Source organism: Sminthopsis crassicaudata, chromosome 2 (genome assembly GCF_048593235.1).
Source record: "Sminthopsis crassicaudata isolate SCR6 chromosome 2, ASM4859323v1, whole genome shotgun sequence".
NCBI lineage: Eukaryota > Metazoa > Chordata > Mammalia > Dasyuromorphia > Dasyuridae > Sminthopsis > Sminthopsis crassicaudata.
The window spans coordinates 408937070-408959234 of NC_133618.1; the positions used below are offsets into that span (position 1 = coordinate 408937070).

The following is a 22165-nucleotide window of genomic DNA, read 5'->3' on the forward strand; positions in this document are numbered from 1 at the left end:
AATTCCAACTCCTCTATGAGTTGAGTCAGTGACGTGAGGGAGCCAGTTATACTGGCTACAAGAAAGAATGGGCAGAGAGGCTGTCATAATGATATGTTTGGAGTACAGAACCAAATATTTTTTTTTTTAATTTTTATTTTATTTTATAATTATAACATTTTTTTGACAGTACATATGCATGGGTAATTTTTTTTACAACATTATCCCTTGCACTTACTTCTATTCAGATTTTTTCCCTTCCTCCCCCAACCCCCTCCCCCAGATGGCAAGCAGTCTTATATATGTTAAATATATTACAGTATATTCTAGATACAATATATCAGAACCAAATATTGACATTAATATAGGCAACAAATGTTGGAATTCAGTCATGTGAAGATTCACAATGGTCATTCTCTTTGCCAAAAGGTTTTTATTTTAGAAGATAAAATAAAATACAATAAACACCAGAAATGATAAATATGAAATAGTTCTGGGAGAACAACAGACTTATCAAGGAAAGGTTTTGGGGAAAATCCATTAAAGGACTATGCCATTCGGTGGGATTAATACCACTGATTAGCAGGCTAAATCCTAAAAAGGATTTGGCACCTCAAAAAAGTTAGCCTCAAGGAGAAAAACACCATGAAGCATGGTAGGAAGATGAGAAAAAAGACACCATGAGACAGATGGGTAAGGAGAAAGACATCATGAAGCAGAATGCTGTGGTGCTTAACCCAAAAGGGGTTTAGCAGAGATGGTGTACGCCATGGACAGATTTAAAGGGGGAACTTAATCTGGAGGGTTGACATAACTTGTATTTCTGACTGGACTTAGCAAGATGGACAGACAGGGAAACGGGTCTGATAGCGATCAATTTAGCTTAATGATCCTACCCTCTGTGGAGATTCCCTTGTCCCGGAGAACAGTCCCAGCTAGTTGTGTCCAGCCAAGAAATCCAAGTTATAGTAAGTCCCTGAGGCCCCCTATGTAGGGGGTTTCCGCATTTGCTAGGTCCTGTCAGGTCATGTACTCATGTCCCTGGGGTTAAATTTCCCCTATAAATCTGCTTATGACCCATGCCATCTTTGCTGCCTCATGGTGTTTTTCCCCTTCTTCTCTCCCTACTTGTCTCCCATGTCAAGAGGTATCTTTCCTCTGATCTCCCGACTCCTTTCTTCCTCTCATCATTTCCCCCTCCCCCAATACCTTATGTCTTTCTTATAACTTTTTTAGGGTGCTCAATCTCTTATAGGATTTAGCCTGCCAGCTGAGAGCATGCTCCAACCTTTTGGGATATTTCCTTTCTCCTAGCTAATTGTAAAATTAATTGTTAAAACTCCTTTCTTTGCTATGTGTTCTCTCACTCTGTTTCATATTTACCATTTATCACCTTCTGTTTGTGTCCTAACTCTCCTATCTCTATTCTGTTCAGCTCCTGCCACCCACAGGTTTTGGTCCAGTTGACATAAGATATAGAAAATATCAATAAAAACTTAAAAAAGAGAGATTTGATAGATACATAAAACTCTTTAGTTACTAAAAAGACTACATATTAAATTTATCTATGGTACTAGTTATGTAATAGGAGTAACAATATAGCATTAATTAAGTCTTGGTGGGGAAAAGGCAAAATAAAATTCATTTATTAGGGCTTTACTATATGAACAACACTGCACTAAGTCCTAGCTAAGGGAGGGAGGGAGTTTAAGACTAAATAAAATTCTGTGCTTTGCTTCAATCCTCAAAGCATTTGTTTCAGAAAGAGAGCACATTAAAAACTGAAAATGTTTACTCAAGGCTGCTAAGTGACTCAGTGAACAGGGCACTGGGCTTGAAGTCAAGATGTCTTGAATTCAAATTATGCCTCAGATACTTCCTATGTGACAGGCTTGTCTTATTTAAAAACAAAAAACAAAAAACAAAACCTTTCTGTACTTCTTTTCCTTGCGAAAACACCATGTAGAATTTAGTCCACTACAATGTAACACAATCTTTGCCTCTTATTTTGGGATGGTCTAAGCTTACAAATTCTTTTGAGAGCCTCCTTGACATCTGCTCTTAACCCCAATATTGCTTTTGGGATCCGACACTCCCTCACCCCATAGTAGGGTGTTCATTCCATTCCCTTATTTAGAAGTCTGAAAAAAAAAAAAAGACTTGGATAAATTCAAGTCTAAAGGGGACAACAGTGTCATTTCATAAGTCAAGAGATCAAAGGAACAAAGATCTAACAGCGGTCCTCAGACTTTTTAAGTAGGGGCCAGTCACTGTCCCTCAGACTGGGGGAGGGCCGGACTAGAGTAAAAACAAAAGCTCACACTTTGTCTCCGCCCCTCGGCCCATTAGCCTTAACCCAGCCGGCCGCATAAACTTCCTCAACGGGCCGTAGTTTGAGAACCCCTGATAGGCTGAAAGAAAACTTAGAAACCATCTGGTCCATTTCGTTTTAAAGATAGAGTAAAGTGTCTTTCCCAAAGACAAACTGATAGAAATTGGCAGAGAGGGGATTCAAAATCAGGTATTCTGACTATTCTCAAGTTCATGAATCTTTCCTCCCACTGCCTCCAGTGTCCTCGATATTAACATTTCCTTCACTTTTTTCTTTTTCCTGAAACGGATCCCAGTTCTCTCTTACCAGTTTTATTTTACAAAATGCTTTCCTTTCAACAACCTCATCTCACCTGAGGAAAGGTGCACCCAACTCCCCAGTGAAGAAGGTGAGAACAAGTATCATTCCCATTTTACAGATGAGCAAATTGAGGTTCAGGGATATGAGACACCGTCCAGATCACAGAAATAAAGGCTGGGACAGAAATTCGACCCCAGGCTCCAAAACCTGAATGCTTTCAACTTTCATAACCTCATAACTGTATACTGTGGAGGGCGGGATCTCTCAGGACCTGGGAATCTGAGACAAATCAGGAGGAACAACTCAAATCGACCAGCTCCGGGACTTGCCTGCCCTTCCCCCACTAGCTTTTGACGTGTAACATGCGCCTGCGTAGTGCAGGCAGGACGTTGTCAGTCGTCAGCAACTCCTTGCCATCTACATCCGGGTCGCAGAGGCCCGAAGCTTTGCACTTCTCGAAATAGCGACTTCAAACATGAACTCTCTCCAGGTGTTGACTCTGTCCTGCCGTGGACCACAACATCGGCTATTCATTTCCTCTATTTTCCTCTTGCTACCCTGATGTCTTCCTTGGCTTCCGGTTCCGACGACCAGTTCCGGTTCTTGTCTACAACTTCCGGGCGCCGCCGCCGGTTCCGGTGTGGCAGGTTCTTGTATCCGCCGCCGCTGCCAGTCGAGACTCCGTTCCAGGTGAGGGGGCGGGACGCCCTGAGTTTCCCCGAAGCGAAGTGACGGAAACCGGCGAAAACCTCTGTGGGGAGCTGACCATCCCCCTTCCTTTCTCTATGAGGTCCAGATCTCCTTTCCTGCAAGGCCGTGGGGCCTGCGGTGTGGAGACCCCGGCTGGAGGCCGAATTTGCTGCCGTCCCGCGGGCTCCTTGTGGAGATGAATGTGATGGGAGGGAAGAGGACAGGATGTTAGTGTTGGTGAGGTGGGCTGGGGATGTCGGGGTGACTCCCCTACCCGTCCCCTCACAAGGGCCCAGGCCAGCGCTCCCCTCACTGACAACTTGTTTCCCCATCCTGTTTCAAAGCCTCCTTTGCTGAAGTCCTTCCCTCCCGTTTGGTCTTCACCTTCCACCACTTCCCACTGTCCCTTCCCCCATCCCTTCCATTTCCGCTCTCCCCCACACACACCTGTTTTATTCTTGGTAATTCCCTCCACCCTCCAGAGTTATCTCCTGCCTTCTTGCTAGTTCACTGATTTGAAGGAGTCGCTAATATTAAGGCGCACTTGCTTTTCCCACCGTTTTCTGTTGTGCTTTTTTTCTCTTGTTACACTTCCTTGCAATGACTATAACTGCAAGTTCAGGCCCATCTAATCATTAAGTGTATGTGTCTTTGCCAAACTCAGTGCTTTATAGAGAGCAGGCGTCTAATAAATGTTTGTTCAATTGCATTCCCCGGCCTTTTGCTTCCTTTACTATGTTCTTTGAACTTTCTTCAAAATGTAGGTGGTATCATAAAATTTATAGATCTAATACAAATTACTGGGGGCAGTAATGATGTGACAAGAGCTCTGGATATGGAATCAAAGGAACTGGGCTCAGATCCCCGCTGTTCTACTCATGTACTCTTATGCCTTTGGTTGAATACCGTTCCTCAGCTCATTGTTCTCATCTAGAATGTGGAAGGGGAATGCTAGGTAATCTTGTAAGGTGTCTTTTTTACAGTTATGCTAATTTGAGTTCCGATCTTTTGCTTATAATTGTTCATTTGTCGAATGTTTTCTCCTAAAGTTTTTGTTTGTTTGTTTGTTTTTTTAAAGAGTATTACTATTGATAGAAAACGTTTATGGATGGGAAGGCTAAAAGAAAAGCCTTACTGGAAATATAAATGTGTGTGTGTATATGTATATGTATATGTATATATACATATGTATATATATGTATATATAAATTTATACATTATTGTTGCTTTACAAATTTTAATTTGAATATGACATTTTTTGAGTCTTTGAGCTGGAAAGCATTGTTTGGAAAATGGAAAACATCATATAATACAATTCCTTCATTAAGGAGGTTCATAGAAAAGGTATTGTTATCTTATGCAATGTTACTTTGTTCACTTTGGTTTGAAAATGTGTACTATAAAGTCTTAGACCCAAAAGGACTCAATACAGGCCAAACTCTTCATTTTATAGAAGAGGGAAGTTCTTGAAGCCAGACAAGTTCATGGTCACACAGCCAATTAATACTAGAGTTGCTATTGCAAACCCACTCTTAGTACTGTGTACTTTGTTCTATTATTTTTCTTTAAGGATTATAAGATTTGGAGCTTAAAGTACTCATTTTTAAAAATAATTGTGTAGAGTTTTCTAACTTCTTCATTGAATTATATATGTATTATTTTTTTGAATGTTACTATGAAATTTAAATATCCTTTTGCTTTAGTGCAATATTCCTCCCCCCCCCCCCAGCTTTGGATATATATTTTAGATGGAGATTTTGTTGCTCTTAAGTGGCACAAATAAGCTTACATATGAAAAGATATCTTCTAGTTCCAACCCCCTCTATTTTTAACATATGAGAAAAGCACATAGAGGTGCCCAAGAATGTGAAGTTTTGTTTTATGGCAGCAGAATTTCAGCATCCATCTATTTCTTAGTGTTTATGAATATTTAAATATCTTTTGTATTCATACCATATTTAGTAGTACAAGTATTATATTATAATACTTGTACTACTAAATATGGTATATACACTATTCTAGCAGGTGATATTTCAGCATTTGGTTTTAAGACTACACATTTGAATTTTTTCCCCTCAGAGGAAATTAATCTTACAACTGTTACAAGTTAGCATTTTTATGCTAAATAAACAGGTCATTTCATTTTTAAAGAGTGTTATTGGAGCTTATAACATTGAGTAAGTAACTGAAATAGAAGCTGATATCTTGAACTAGTAGTGATTTTAAAGTTTTTAAAATGTAGCAAATTTTGTTCAAAGTATAGTATGTTTAAATAGCTATGATAGATCTTATAGTTAATAGGTCATGTTGAAATTGCCTACAGATAATTTTCATGCTAATTCTAAATGATTTTGAAATTCTGAGTTTACTTTTACCCTGTCATTTGGATGTAATAAGTGGAGAGAGAAGGAGGTAAGGAACTATATTGTGGAAGAATTCAGTTAAATGTTTCATTAGTCAAATAAGAGTCTAGAAATAGCTATATTTGGTTTTGTTTTTGTTTTTTTAAACTAGAGTATCTAGATTCATGAGGAGAAATGAGTTTGTAAAGAAATCTATAAGTGCTGTTAATTATGATAATGTATGGGAGTGGAAGAAGAGAAATGCATGATGCTACTGAATAACAGTATTATAAATAATTATTTTAATGTACTACATTTTAAATAATATTTTATCTTGAAATTGTATCTCTAAAAGTATTATGTATATCTATATATAAAATATTATGTATATAATGTATTATGTATATCATCTTACGTGTGAGTGTGTGTGTATTCATTTTGATTTTTTATTTGCCCATTCCTTACTTTCTAGGTCTTTTGACAATAAATTGCTTGATCGCATGCTTCAGGGATGTCTCTCTCTCTCATAATAAAATGGGGTGGACAAGAATATTCAATAACCACACTTTCCGAAGAAGATACGGTGCTAGATCTCAAGCAATCCCTTAAGACACTTACAGGAGTGCTACCAGAACGCCAAAAGTTGCTTGGTCTCAAAGTTAAAGGTAAAAAGTACTCATTTTTAAAAATAAATAATTGTGTAGAGCTTTCTAACCTTTTTCATTGAAGTATATATGTATTATTTTCTTAATGATACTATAAAGTTTAAATATCCTTTTGCTTTAGTACAGTATTTCTTTTCCACTTTGGATATATATTTTAGATGGAGATTTAATTGCTCCCAAGTGGCACAAGTAAGCTGACATATGAAAAGATATATAAAAGAACTATTAATAATGATAAGATTACTTTTTATTCTCTTGAGAATTACCAATGCTTATTCTTTTTGTAATTATTTTTTTCTTAGAGTTTAATTTCTTACACAGAAGCATTGGGTGAAATTGAGAATATTTTTTAAATTTTCGTAGTCTCTCTTAAAGTTATGGTTCTTTTCTTCATCCAATATAATCATTTCTGTTTTTAAAATGAGGATGGTATTCCATTTATACTAACTCTAATAGTCTTTCTCAGCATTTGTGGCATTTAACTTTTGTAATAATAGCTTTTGAGGGGTAAATTTTGTGTATTGCAGATGTGGTGACTATTTTGGGGAGGGAGATATTGTGCTTGAATCTTTTTAGAAGAGTATTTCTTTTAATTTTGAATTAGTAAAGAATGAATTTATAAAGGTAGGATATTTTATGGGGCAGAGGGGAAAATAGCACTAAGATCAGCTACTGCTTTTTAATTTTAGACATATGGCTATTACTTTACAGTAACATTGCTATGTTAGTTTACTTTCACCTGCTGTGAAATTGTGCAGATTTTTATGCTAGGGTTTGTGTCATGGAATAGTGAAGTTGGCTTTTGAACTTTAGTGAAAAAACAGTCATTTGCTTGTATTGTAGGCAAACCTGCAGAAAATGACGTTAAGCTTGGAGCTCTCAAACTGAAACCAAATACTAAAATCATGATGATGGGAACTCGAGAGGAGAGCTTGGTAAATGTTTACAAACCATTTGTTCCTTTGAAGATGTTACAATCTACATTACATTGTTATACCATAGTTATAATTGTTATAGGGCTGTCATAGTTTAGCAGTATATAAAGTAGCATTAATTCATAGCAGAACATAAGTATATGTGGACCTGTTTACATAGAGCCATATGTAGATACTAAAGTAGCTGGAATGGGTATCACATTTAATATGTGAAACCTTACAATGAAAGGTTATCCTTAGAAATCTTTCATAATATGTTTTGAAAGACATTTTCCCTCAAATTGCTCATTGTTATTTGAACTGTGTAATGCATATTTTTTAAAATAGAAAAATAATAGATAATTTTGGATTAATTAGTTGAAATAAAAAATGACAAATATTAAACTCAAGGCTCTGTTCCTTTTCCATGTTTATAGGAAGATGTCTTAGGCCCACCACCTGACAATGATGATGTTGTCAATGATTTTGATATTGAAGAGGAAGTAGTTGAAGTAGAAAATAGGTAAGTATTTAGTATTTTTGGAGAAAATTGAATTTAATATAAAAAATAAACATTTCAGCTATGTTTTTACTTTTTGCATTAGGGAAGAAAACTTGCTAAAAATTTCTCGAAGAGTTAAAGATTATAAAGTGGAAATTTTGAATCCTCCCAGGGAAGGAAAAAAACTTTTGGTTCTAGATGTTGACTATACATTGTTTGGTAAGTTAGCTAATAAGAATTTTATCATTTGGGGGAAATGATTTTCTTTTTTTTTTATTTAACAGTACAGTGTTTTTTGTAAAATATTTCAAATTAATTTTTTGACTTTATGTTCCTATGCTTTTAGTTCTTAATTGTTCTCAAGAATGGGTGGGGGCAGTGGATAGAGCACTAGCCCTGAAGTCAGGGAGGACCTGAATTCAAATATGGTCTTAGATCAGGAATAATCAGACTAGGAATACTTCCTTGCTGTGTGACCCTGGGCAAGTCATTTAACCTCAATTGACTCAGGGGAAAAAAAAAATGAATGTTTTTAGATTTTAGAATTTGTCATGTTGATATGGAAATCAACATTTTAAAAAATGTACTGTGTAACATTGTCAAATGAATGTGTGTAGTTTATTATAGAAGAATAAACATTGCTACACTACCATTCTGTTTATTAGAAGTATATTTGCAATCAGTACATAGTAAATGAGTGTTTACTCAAAATCGAAACCCGTTTATCAGTAAATTAACTTTTTTAAAATGAGGGAGTTGGATTTAATTTCTTTCTTTCTTTTTTTTTTCCACCTGAGGCTGGGGTTCAGCGAGTTGCCCAGGGTCACACAGCTAGGAAGTGTTAAGTGTCTGAGACCAAATTTGAACTCAGGTCCTCCTGACTTCAAGGCTAGTGCTCTATCCACTGCGCCAACTAGCTGCCCCTTGGATTTGATTTCAATAGGAAATTTATTTCTTTCAGAATAATAAAACTTAATTGTATATTTACACACTCTGCATCTTAACTTGAAACACTGATATGTAAATGTGTTTATATTTTTACTGACTTGGCAGAATGTAGCTTCAAAAGCATTTTTACTAAAAAGACAATATTCTTTTAGAATTTTTGAAGCTAATATCAAACCCTTACCTTTAAATTCCAAGGAAATAATTCTATCACCAAAGAATTAATTTTTTCACTTGTAGATACTTGATATAGTATGTATTAACTTGGAAACATGCTTCTGTGTTCTGTTGTTTACAAATATTTACTCCTATTTATGTCCACTAAAATTCATTTCAAAAGACATTGAACATTCACTATTTATACTACATTTTATTAAATCCTGAAAGTAAAAGAGATACCAAAATAACTAAACCTGGCTGTTGTCCCTCAAAACATTTTCATTTAGTAGGAAAAATAAAACATGAACACAAATAACTTATGCAGAATGGAACGTTATATATGTATAAGAGAGGTGAAGATGAATACCTGTGAAAATTAAGAGAAGACGAGATCTCTTCCAGCCATGAAGGCTTCATGGAAGAAACAGTAGTGGAACTGGATTTTGAAAAATAGATAGAATTTCATAAAAGGTTTGGAGGGGAAAAAAAAGAAAATAGAAGAGCATTCTAGAGATATGGTACATTTGAGTAGCACAGTGCAAAGAGGCAAGATGTGTTTATGGAAAGATAACTAATCTAGTTTAGTGGCCATATGACATATAGAGGACATTAAAAAGAGTTGTGTGAGATAAGACTATAAATAGTTTGTTGCCAGAATGGGGGCCAATGACCTTGAATTCCATTTTGAATTTAGATTTGTTTTGGGGGGCAATAAAATCAGAGATAAGTGTAATAAAGGATTGACTTTGTTTCTGCGGAATAATATGGTCAGAGATAAGCATAATAAAGGACAATTTTGTAGTAGTGGCCAGATCCCAAGATGGGATACATTAGAATTAGGACAGTTGTATGGCAAAAAAAATTTTTTTTTTTTCCTTTCTAAGGCAACTGGAATTAAGGGACTTGCCCAGAATGACATAGCTAATTGTCAAGTCTTAGGCCAGATATGATTCTAAAGTTGGGGCTCTATCCACTGAGCGACATAATTTCCCTGATAATAATCTTAAATTAATAATTGTCTCACTAATTTCTTAATTTTCTCTTTAGATCACAGGTCCTGTGCAGAGACTGGGGTAGAGTTAATGCGGCCATATCTTCATGAATTCTTAACATCTGCATATGAAGATTATGACATAGTAATTTGGTGTAAGCTACATTTTTCCACTTAAAAATTTCTTGCGTATCATTTAACCTTCTTGAATTGCTTTTTCTTAAATTCATATAAAGCTAAAGAAGGGCGCAACCTTTGGATTTATGTATGGATAGGACAATTAGGTTCAGTGGAGGACTTTTTTTATGTGGTGCTTTGTATGGTTAGAATGGGTAAATCAGGACAATTTTCTTTTTTGTTCTTCCAGTCTTAAAATGATTACATGTTTTAAGGGGAACAGAGCATGATATTAGATTAATGTTTTGATCAGTTTTTTATTAGGGAGTATTATCACATTATAAAATATGAAATTAAAAAAAAAATATATATATATATATGTAATGATTTCATGTTCTTTCCACAAATATTTATTTCATGTCTTTTACCAAAAGTACTATACTAGTTTCTTGAGAAGATATAAAACTCATATAAGACATGGTTTTGATCCTATAGATGTTATTCTCTAGTGGTGATCTGTATGGCTTATTCCACTGTTCTTTAGACCAGTAGATCTTGCATCTTATCATTTACCTTTGACTTAGTCATGAACCAATATCCAAATAGTTGGAAAATAGCATATTGTACTGGATTTTGCTAATTTTGGTGTCATCAGTAAAGGCTGCCAGACCCAACAAGTGTTACATTTCTCAACTCTGATAAAAGATTGATCATGATTGGGTAGTAATCAACTGCCAGCCCATATAAGAATATACTTATAATTTTAATAATACAACCAGGAATTCTGATACCATTTGCATGAATGAGAGAGAACTGTGTGCAAATATGTAGCTTGGGAGTCGTAAGGAAATTTGTGATCTGATTCATAAGTATTTTTCCTTTGTAATTATTTTAAGCAAAGAGGCTAGATTTAGAGCTTGCAAGAATACTATAAGGGCCTCCAGCAGAAAGAACTGGAGGATGGCCTGGGATTGAATTTCTCCTGTGTGTGACTTTAGGCAGGTTATTTAACTCTATGGATGCCAGTTTATCTTGGCTGTAAAATGAGGTGATTGAACTAGATAATCTGAATTTTTTTCTAGCTATATGTCTATTATACACATTTGAGCAAAAATTTCTTTCTTGAAGTTATATCAAAAATAGATGGTGCTTATTTTACTTGTAAAGATTGAAGACAATGCTGTCAAGGCACTAATGAATATCTAACTTGAGTACTTTACAGAGGATAGCTATGTTTACACAAGAGATGGAAGATTTTACTATTACATAATTTAATTTTTATATAATTTTCTTTTGTGTTTTAGCTGCTACAAATATGAAGTGGATTGAAGCTAAAATGAAGGTAAAATTTTTGTTTTCCAAAATTTCAAGTTACTAAGAAACTATTAAAAAAGTAATGAACAAGATAAAAACAATACTGTAGTTCTGGGAGAAGAAATATTGTTGCTTATTTAAATTTGACATTTCATACTTTTTATAGAATTGCTTATCATATACATTGTATGTTTTGCTTCTTTAAATGCCAATCTGAGTGTCTTTCTTTTACTATGATTGAAATGATTGTAATGATTGAAAATACGTGATACTCTGGACAAATAAGAAGTTAGAAAGTTTTTTGTTATTTTTTTTTTTTTAAGTTCATCTTTACTTTCCCTGATCTTTTTTAACTTCATCTAGTAAGATTTGTCAGCTCAGCAGAATATTGGTCATATGAGTGGAAAATTGGAGATGCAGGAAATGACTGTTGGAATCTCCCCCTAATTGAGCCAGTGTCCCTGTGTATTGATACTATAGGGGAAAAAACCAAGCCAACCACTGGACAAAAGCAGCAAAGTTTTTCTGAAACCACTGTCATATCAGTAATGGGTATTTTTGTTTATAGGAGCTGGGAGTAAGTACGAATACAAACTATAAGATCACCTTCATGTTGGACAGTGCTGCTATGATAACAGTGCATACCCCAAGAAGAGGCCTAATAGATGTAAGAAGTGTTGGGGGGTTTTGTTTTTGTTTTTTGAAAATATATTTTGTTTCTCTGGGTTCCCATAAAATTTTAAAAGAATTAAAGAAGGGCTTTGAGTACAATCTTCTAAGTCTTCAATTTTTGAGTACATCTTCTAAGAATTGAGCAGAATAAGAAGATAGGAATGGTATAACAGACCAGGCCTGATTTAGACCAGTTGGTGCTTTAGGTTTGGAATTGGGGCAGAACAGAACACTTATACTACACTGCCACTAATGAATATGGCAATGGTTAAGTGGTCTTAGTAAATAAATGGCTTTCCAAAAATTGCAAAATATTAGCAATCATTTTAAAGATTGTCCCAAATCATCAATTAAAAAAAAAAAAGTACATATCAAAAAAAACAGGTTTTTGCTCATACCCAGAAATTTGACAAGAGAGGGAATAATTAAGCTTTGGAGCTTTTTGGAAGGTAGACATACTAGAATACCATTAGTAGAACTATGAATTGGTTTAACCTCTATGGAAAAGAATTTGAAATTATACTATAAGAAGGTAATTATCCCAGAGATCCTGCTGCTAGGGACATACCCTAAGGAGGCAAAGACAGAAAAATCTCATGTACAGCAAAGTTATAGAACCACTTTATCTTAGCAAAGAAGACAAATAGTTAAGTGAATTGTGATACATAAATGGAATGGAATATGAAGAATTCAGAGGAGCATGGAAAAATTATGTAGCTACATAAACCAAGTTTAACCCTTACATAGACAGGCCTGTGGATGTGGAGTATTGCATATATTATCACACTTGGTTAATGTGTTAGTTTTGTTGAGATGCATTTTTCCCCTCCTTTTTTATTTTTGGTTATAAAGAACAATTAGGGAGAGATGGGGAGAAGGATAGTTTTGAAAATCAAGCTGATGTAAGTACAAGAGTAAAAAGACACATACAAAAATATTTATGACACTCTTTCTTGTAGTAAAGAATTGGAAATTGAGGAGTCGTTCATCAATTTGACCAATGGTTGAACAAATAATGATATATCAGTATGTTGGAATACTGTTGTACCAAAAAAAAAAAATGATGAAGGGAATGGTTTTAGAGAAACTTGAGGAGACTTGTATGAACTGATACAAGGTGAACAGTGTAGAATAGTAGAGAATAACATTGGAGTAATCATCATTGGAGTAATAACATTGAATAATCATCAAAAGACAGGTTATGGTCCACACATTGACCAACATAGTTCCAGAATACTTAGTGGAACATATTACTTCCAGATAGAGATATAATAGACTTAATAGTGAAAATTGAGGCTTTGGGAAGGTGGGGGAATCCGTGGGAATATAGCCAACATAGGAATGTTTTATTTGACTATAGATGTTGGCAAAGAGTTTTCAGTTGAAGGGAGGGAGAGTATTAAGAGCTATTCATCTTAATACCTTTCTATATATTCCTTTCCTTTTTTTTTTTTTTCCCCTGAGGCTGGGATTAAGTGACTTGCCCAGGGTCACACAGCTAGGAAGTGTTAAGTGTCTGAGACCAGATTTGAACTCCAGTCCTCCTGAATTCAAGGCTGGTGCTCTATCCACTGTGCCACCTATTGCCCCCCCATACTTTCCTTCTTTAAAATAAAATTGAAATAGAAAAAAGTGCAATTGGTTAAAAAAGAAAATTTAGAATATAAAAAAAAAATTAAGATCAGTAATGTTTATTAAGAACTTGTTACCATTATATCTGCTATCATCTATCAGGAAAGAGTTCCTATCTTTTTAAATGCAGTAACACTGCCACATTACAGGCAGAAAAGTCATTTTTTAGCAGTATAAAATTTTGAAATTGCGATTAGAATAGTCACTATTCTAAAGTGTTCTTCACTAAGTTATTTTTGGGTTATCTTAATCAAGATGCCATGTTTTGGATGTCAGATGAGGAAGAGAAAAGATCTAAAAGTGTAGGCCTATAAATCACAGGCTGTTTGAGTATTTCCATTTGGTATATGTTTTCGAAACTTCTTAGGAATGTTTTTTTATATTAATCAATATTGACTCAATATAGTGGCAGAAGATTATCATTGATATCTGAAATACTTCAGAGAGACTATTTTGGTTTTTAATTTTGCTTGGACTTCAGTGAACTATCCAGAAATTGATTTTGTGCTTATGATTTAAGATTTTAAGATCATATATAAACAAAACTTCCTTTTTATCCTCAAGGTAAAACCTCTTGGTGTTATATGGGGAAAATTTTCAGAGTTTTACAGCAAAAAAAATACCATTATGTTTGACGATATTGGAAGAAATTTTCTTATGAACCCACAGAATGGATTAAAGGTAAATCAGTCATTCTATTATTTTACATGATCTAGAAGAAATAGCACAACAGAAATTTGAAGGAATAATTTTTTGGAAGTGTTATTAAGACTACAGGTTAAATGAAGCTTAAATTTCATGGGAAAATGTATTTATTTCTTTATCTATCTATCTATTTATTTATTTATTTTCCCCCTGAGGCTGGGGTTAAGTGACTTGCCCAGGGTCACACAGCTAGGAAGTGTTAAGTGTCTGAGATTAGACTTGAACTGGGGTCCTCCTGACTTCAGGGCTGGTGCTCTATCCCACTGCACCACCTAGCTGCCCCATGGAAAAATTTATAAAATTGAATTCCTTCTATTTTAGTGTTTTTTCCTAAACTCTTTTTTTTTTTTTTTTAATTTTTATTTACCAGATATATGCATGGGTAATTTTACAGCATTTACGATTGCTAAACCTTTTGTTCTAATTTTTCCCCTCTTTCCTCCCTTGCCCCTCAGATGGTAGATTGATCAATATATGTTAAATATGTTAAAGTATAAATTAAATACAATATATGTATACATGTCCAAGCAGTTATTTTGCTGTACAAAAAGAATCTGACTTTGAAATAGTGTTTAATTAGCCTGTGAAGGAAATCAAAAATTCAGGCGGACAAAAATAGAGGGATTGGGAATTCTATGTAGTGGTTCATAGTTATCTCCCAGAGTTCTTTCACTGGGTGTAGCTGGTTCAGTTCATTGCTGCTCTATTGGAATTGATTTGGTTCATCCCATTGTTGAAGAGGGCCTCGTCCATCAGAATTGATCATTATATAGTACTGTTGTTGAAGTATATAATGATCTCCTGGTCCTGCTCATTTCACTCAGCATTAGTTCTAAACTCTTTATATAATATATATCATATTAAACACTTGAATCTTCACAGTTTAATTTTAATCATTTAAGACATAGCAAAGTATGTAACGTAGTTTACAAAAAACAAACTTTATTACTTCATGCACCCTGTATGTTTGAGTCATGTCTCCTTAATTAACAAACGTAACCACGGTGTTTATTTTAATTACTGTGAAAACAGTCTTACTGCAGAACATCTACTGTCATGTAATTTACATTGAAAGTAAAACCAGCAGATTATTTATTAGTATAAAATGGAAGTGTTGGCAATAAAGGTGTTTGTTTTTTTTTTTGTTTGTTTGTTTTTGTTTTTTTTAGCAACACAAACAATTTTAAACATCTAAGATAAACAAATATTTGGTGCTTTCCTCACAGATTGACATTGGACAAGAATGCTAATTTATTGAATTAATGGGACAATTGAAATTTAGGCTTGGAAGGGAATGTACTTGACTACAATATAATTTATATATAGTACTAATAACTTTACCTCTTTAAGTAAATAATGTGTAAAGCTTAGGGGAAAATGCCCTTCAGGAATTTGAAAGTCAGCATTTATTTGGAAGTATTTGCTTTTTGCAACAAAATGTCATCTTAACAGGAGAACAGTAATTATGAATTTTTGTTTGTATGGACAAGAATGTTAATAGGTTTCAAAAGCATGACCTTTGAGTAGAAAGGCTATTGGATGTTAAATGCTTTCTCTCCCCCTTTTTTAATATATTGAACTAAATACAAAATAATAAAAACAATATAAAAAAGAAAGACAGAAAAGGAAAATAAAATATCAAAACAAAATATTGTCTGTCATATGCCCAGCAGAATATCATAGAGGATTCAAAATATGTAACAAAGGATTCAAAATATGTAAAAATAAATTTAAATTTCAAGAAAGCATATATAATAATAGAGGAAATTATATTCATGAGTGTCCATCTTTTCTTTGCTTCCTAATAGATTATTCTTTTGTTCTGTGCTGCATACTTTTTACTTTATTCTTTTCCCCCCTTTCATCCCTCTTGCCTCTCCCAAACAAACTACAGTTAAGCACAGATATTTGTTCACACACTCTCATACTTGCACATATATACATAAATATGCATAGATCTACATGCATATATACCCACATATACTCATATAAACATAAATACATTCCCATATGTAAACTTGTATCTAAAACAATGTTAATATGGCTGACATTATGTAGATTTCTCTCTTGGTTGAATCAAATTTGACTTTGTCTAAGATCAATGATTACTAGCTTTGTTTTTTAAATTCTGCACCCCGCACCCCACCCAATCCTTATCTATATCTCTGATTTCCTATCCCTGCTAACTCTTCTACTTTAATTCTGCTCCTTAACCTGCCTTGGTATTAATCTCCTTCCACACTGGATGTTTTCCTTATCTTCTCCCTCTACACTTTCCTTCTCTCTTTACTCTATTGCCTTTAATATACATGCCTTATCTCACTCCTGTTACTCTAAATACTCTTCTATATCCCGTATCCTAAGCCATCCTTTTCCCCAAAATTTATCCCTTTCCCATTAATCTATACACCTTATCCCACTACTATTACTTTGTATACCCTTCTACAACCCATCTTATCCTTTATCCACTGCCCTTTAATCTACACACTTTGTCCCATTGCCATAAATCTTTGCCATGTATACATTTTTCTATACCCCACTTTATCCTATTCCCTTTCCATTTATTTCTTTATAGATTTTGGAGAGTTATATACCCTTTTACACACACATGCACACACAATGAGAAGTAGGATTGCATATGAAACTTTTTTATAGATTTTGGAGAATGTTGTATCCTTTATACACACATACATATACACAATGAAGTAGAATTGCATATGAAACTGAATTTCTGTTACATATACTGCCTCCTTTTCTGAATGTTCACTAAATATCTCTAATATGACAATCTAGAATTTTGCCAGGAATCAGACTCAATAGCTTCTAGTTTACATATCATGTTCTTATTACTTCTTTGGCATTTAATTCTATGGTGATACTCCTATTCTCTTTCTCTTTGAGTGTCCACTTCTTATTGACCATTTTTGTTTAGTTCTTTCTAGGTCACATTACTCTTCTTTACCCTCATGTTCCAACCAGGTTGAGCTACTAGCTATTCTGTAATCTGGTTCTGCCATTTCTTATCTCTATATTTCAGAGAGGCCATTTTCCTTGCCTAAAATATACTTCTCTCTATCCATTATAACTCCACTTTTCCTTTGAAATGCAGCTTAGTGCTACCTTGAAACCTTTCCTATTTCTTTGCCTGGAGCATTCTTTCCCTCTGGTTGTCTTAGGACACTTTGCTAGATCTTTTTTTGGTACCAATCACACTCTGTATTCAAAATTATTTGTATTATATGTGTCATATCTATTATTGTAGACTATAAACTCTGTTAGGGCAGGATTTCCATGTTATCTCTTGTTGAATCCTCAGTGTCTTCCGAAGTATCTTATGCACATTGAATTTTTAGTCATGTCTGACTAATGATTAAATTAGTCTTAATGACCCTATTGAACTTAGCATTCCAATATAGTCCATAGAATTTTCTTGGCAAAGATTCTGTAGTGGTTTGCCATTTCTTTCTCCAGTAAATTAAAGCAAACAAAAGTAACTTAACCAGGGTCACATAATTAGTAAGTGTCTGAATCTGGATTTGAACTCAGGTCTTTCTCTTTCTAAGTCTGGCACTCTGTCCTCTGAACCATCTAGCAACCTCTACCTTATTCATAGTAGGCACTTAATAAATGTTTGTTATTGTAGAATTGTGTTGGTCAGCCACTTAGTTCACCTAATCCTTTCTTTTGATCTATTGAAAGTACAAAATTCTTGTTTGTGCTTGTTGTTACTGACCACAAAATGAGAGAAGTGATGGAATAATGACTATTTGAGGTCAGTTATCCTTATTTTTGTATAGTAATTTGAATAATTTAGAAGTGACTTTCCTTAATTTGATCAAATTAAGAACAGATCAACAAAGATACTGCAAAGTTGTTTTTTTTTTTTTTGTTTGTTTTTGTTTTTTTTTTTTTAGTCACTGCATAAGAATTTGAGGAAGGTGTGTGATTTTGTCTTACAGAGTTTTATTTTGCGGCATAAAATGATTCTTGGACTTTTCTGAGGGCTGAGATTCTTTTTTTTTGTTTGTTTGTTTTTAGCTGAGGCAATTGGAGTTAAGTTACTTGCCCAGGGTCAAACAGCTGGGAAGTAATAAGTGTCTGAGCCCTGATTTGAACTCAGGTTCTCCTGACTTCAGGGCTGGTGCTCTATCCATTGTACCACTTAGCTGTCCCAAGGCAGCTGAGCTGAGATTCTTAAAGCTTTTCATTTAATCTGCAAAATATATCCATGAACCCCTAGTTGAAGAGAAGATAGAAATAATAGTAACATAATTGTTTTTGCTGAAATATCACAGGAGAGTTTGTCAGGTCTTTAGTATAGTGAAATACAATGAATCTGTATTTGAAGCTGACATAGTATAGATTCATTCCTTAGTCCCAGCCCTTATCCTTATAACTCTGAAAAATTACTTATAAACAAATATTTTTCATTCTTGTTCTTTATTAATATTAAACTCATCACATTTCCTTCATACTCAGGTAAAGAATGAGAAATAATGAGATTAGATTACATTTTGGCTAATTTTATGTGAATGAAATCTGTATGTAAGTAGAATAAGAATTGGTTGAGAGAACTGCTTGAATGTTGGGGAAATACAGAGCCGAAGAATTACTATACAAAGTAGCCCCTTGGGATTAAAATAGAAGAAAGTTAAATTGTTTTTGCAGTCCCTGACATTGATATTTTAAGGGGAAGGAAGTGGCACAATATTGTTGGATTCAACTTACTCTATGACTGTCAGTTTAATGAACTGAGACTGTTACTATAGAAATGTTGCTGTTAATGTTCTAAGGACTTAGTAATTTTTATCAACTTAATTATCTATCGTAAATAATAAAACATTAAAGGATTGTTGTAGATTTATCTTAGTCTAAAGTGTTGAATGATCTTTGTTTCCTAATAGATAAGGCCTTTTATGAAAGCTCATCTAAATAGAGATAAAGATAAAGAACTTTTAAAGTTAACCCAATACCTCAAGGAAATTGCAAAATTAGATGACTTTTTGGAACTGAATCACAAACATTGGGAAAGGTAAGTATTACATTTCTATTTTTCCTCTTTAAGATAGACATGTTTACAGAATTTACTAGAAAACTCAAATATGCTTGATGTTATAAACTCATTTTTGTTTGTAATGTGTCATTTTTTTAAGTGTTTTACAATTTAGAAACTAAAGAGAATTGTTTTTCCTTATCTCAGAAATTTCATCTTTTTCAGAAACTGTCTTCTCATCATCTTGATGCACAAGCAGGGCATGCTTTAAAACCTTAATTTTAAAAAGTAGCTTGTTTTGAACTTTCTTTTTAGAAGAATGGGAAAGAATGTTTTTTTTCTGTTTTCTTGTTTATTGCAAGGATTTCAGAAGTAGGTGATGTTTGGTATTAAGTACACCAAACTGGATTTAACACATTTGGGTTATAAACTTTGTAAATAACTGTATGATTTTGGATAAATTGCTAAGGGTGGTTGTTGTTTTACTGGGTCTCAGAAATTGTGTACTTAAAATGAAGCATTTAAAAACACATCAAAAGTTAAAACTCCAGATAAATTCATAATTTAATTGTCTGACAAGTAATTGAAAGAATCATATCTTTAATATTTTGATTTATATTTTTAATATTCATTGTCAATTTTGCACCAGGAACATACAACATTGTTCATTTATTAATATCATTTAAAAAATAATTCTTTAGTGTAATAAAACTCTTCATATATATATGTATGTATATATATATATATATATATATTTATACACACACATGGTATAAATATACATATATTATACATTATATTTACTGGCAAACCAAGAACTATAAATCTAGCTTTTCTGGTTCCCAGGCTAGACTTCTTTCTACACACTATGATGAGAGGCCATTTTTAATTGGAAAATGTGAAAGAGATTTAGAAACATACATCATAGTCTAATGTAATTTTACCATAACAATAAGGAGGAAAAAAACCTAGCTTGTGTTATATGGGCATCTTTTTCCTATTTCATATTCATGATCAAGATCTTTTCTGCTCATTTTCTGCAATGATTGTCATTCATAGTAAGATTTATAAAAGCACTTTGAAATATGTATTATAATAGATCTGGAGTTCTTAGGGATTGTAAACTCATTCTAAAAAATATTTTGATAATTGTATTTTAATGTCATTGTTTCCTTAGTAATCTTAAGTGTTTTATTCGATGCATTTAAGAGCTTTATTTTGAAAAGTAGTACATCAAGTACCTTGTAGTAAATCTATATGTTTATTTCTTTTCTAAAGCAGGCAGATCCATTACTTTAATGCTTTGCTTTTTTTTTTTTTTCTTTTTAAGGAATTATATTTCGATTGTTTTAATAATCTTGGTTTGAGATAACTTTTGAATTTTGATAATTTTATTTCTTGCAGGTATCTCTCAAAGAAGCAAGGGCAATAGTTCTATGATGCATTAACATTTATCTGAAGATAATTGAGATCTATGGACCTTTCCTTGCTTTTATGCTAGATATTATGATAGTGCTGGACACTGAAACAAACATCAGACTGACTGACTGCTTATCCTTGGTCTTCCAGTTTTTTATTTTATTTTATTTTGTATTTTTTGAAGATCACAGCAATAAGCTAAAAAGAAAAAATCCAGTTTCTTTTTCAAATATATTCTTCAATGTTACTATTTAAAAAATAATACCTACTTTTGCACTGCTGCCAAGGTATTATTGTAAATTTTTTCCCCTACAAAAATAGAGGAAAATATTTTTACTAATTTTCCTAATGATGTTATTCAGTAACTTTGGAAACAGCTTGAGACTTTAGGTTTTTGTTTCACTAAATCTCCAAAGACCAAAATCCTATCTTGGAACTGGAAAGCAAGATTTTATTTTAAGACCAAAAAATTTGTGCAGGTAGCCAGTTTTGGTATCCTTTTAAATAACCAAGGTTCTTCATCCTTCTGTCTTAGAAAAAGTTTTCCTTCCTTGTTGCAATATTTAAGTTTCTAAATACAAACTCTCAGTTTGGTTTGTATTTTGTGTGTCAGTGTTTCTTTGTATAAGACTGGAAAGCACCAGCCCTAATGGCAATTGTGCCATATTGGGAAGAGGTGGATTCCTGGGAAATAATTACTGACAAACCAAATTTGAAGGGAAAAAAAGTCCAGCTGTATTTATTTGATGGCTAAGTAAAAGCATTTCTGCTTAAAAACCATTGTCATAAAGCAGTTTACAAGCACTAAATTTCAAATAGGACATGCCACAGATTCATCCCTAATAAAGCATGAACAAAAGCCCTTGTTCTGTTCTAGTTAAATCTTGTCCAAGTGCAAACACCATATATCAATTGAAATACCTAGCCATACAGTTTTCAAAAAGTCATTTACTTGCGATGCTTAAGCCTGCACTATAGAAGTATGATGTGACTGCTGTTTTGCGTTATTGACAGTGTTACATTATACAGTTTTTGTATTTGAAAGAAGTCCGAGCCTTTCAAATAAACATGGTATATATTGTTCTTAAGGGACTATAGCAGTGGTGTAAATAATAAATACCTTTTCTTAAAACATTGGATATCTGTTTTACGTGGTCTCATGTGTTTTGCCTTTTTTTTTTTTTTTTTTGCCATATTATTCAGAAACATCAGAGTCAGGTAATGGCCTCTTGAAAAACAAATTTTTTAGGTTTTGTGAAGTACATTAGTATCTTTTTGCATATAAATAATGCAGAACAGGCTTTTGTACCAAGATAAAATGCATTAAAGTCATTTTATAAAAGGTTAAATATTTTGAGGAGGACTTTTTTTTTTTTTTTTTAAATCTGAGAAGCTACAGTGTGCTGTTTACAGCACAGTCTAGTCTGCCTTTACTTAGAGAATAAAATATCAAGATAATAAGTTTTGTTTAAACTAAAGAAAAGTTTTTCTGAA

General features: G+C 33.5%; 1 protein-coding gene across 4 annotated transcripts; it reads left to right on the forward strand.

Annotated features, from left to right (window-relative positions):
• The first annotated feature begins 3059 nt into the window (after positions 1–3059).
• UBLCP1 (ubiquitin like domain containing CTD phosphatase 1) lies at positions 3060–21810 on the forward strand. Of its 4 annotated transcripts, none has more exons than XM_074291949.1 (11): positions 3060–3301; positions 6116–6308; positions 7152–7243; positions 7660–7745; positions 7828–7943; positions 9876–9974; positions 11241–11278; positions 11819–11917; positions 14119–14235; positions 19164–19291; positions 20657–21810. In XM_074291949.1, the coding sequence occupies exons 2-11, from the start codon at positions 6155–6157 to the stop codon at positions 20682–20684; spliced, it is 957 nt and encodes a 318-aa protein (XP_074148050.1). In that variant the 5' UTR covers positions 3060–3301; positions 6116–6154; the 3' UTR covers positions 20685–21810. The 4 variants fall into 4 exon arrangements, with proteins under 4 accessions (XP_074148050.1, XP_074148051.1, XP_074148053.1 ...); XM_074291950.1 differs by lacking the exon at positions 3060–3301 and adding an exon at positions 3402–3538; XM_074291952.1 differs by lacking the exon at positions 3060–3301 and adding an exon at positions 3425–3543.
• The last annotated feature ends 355 nt before the right edge of the window (positions 21811–22165 follow it).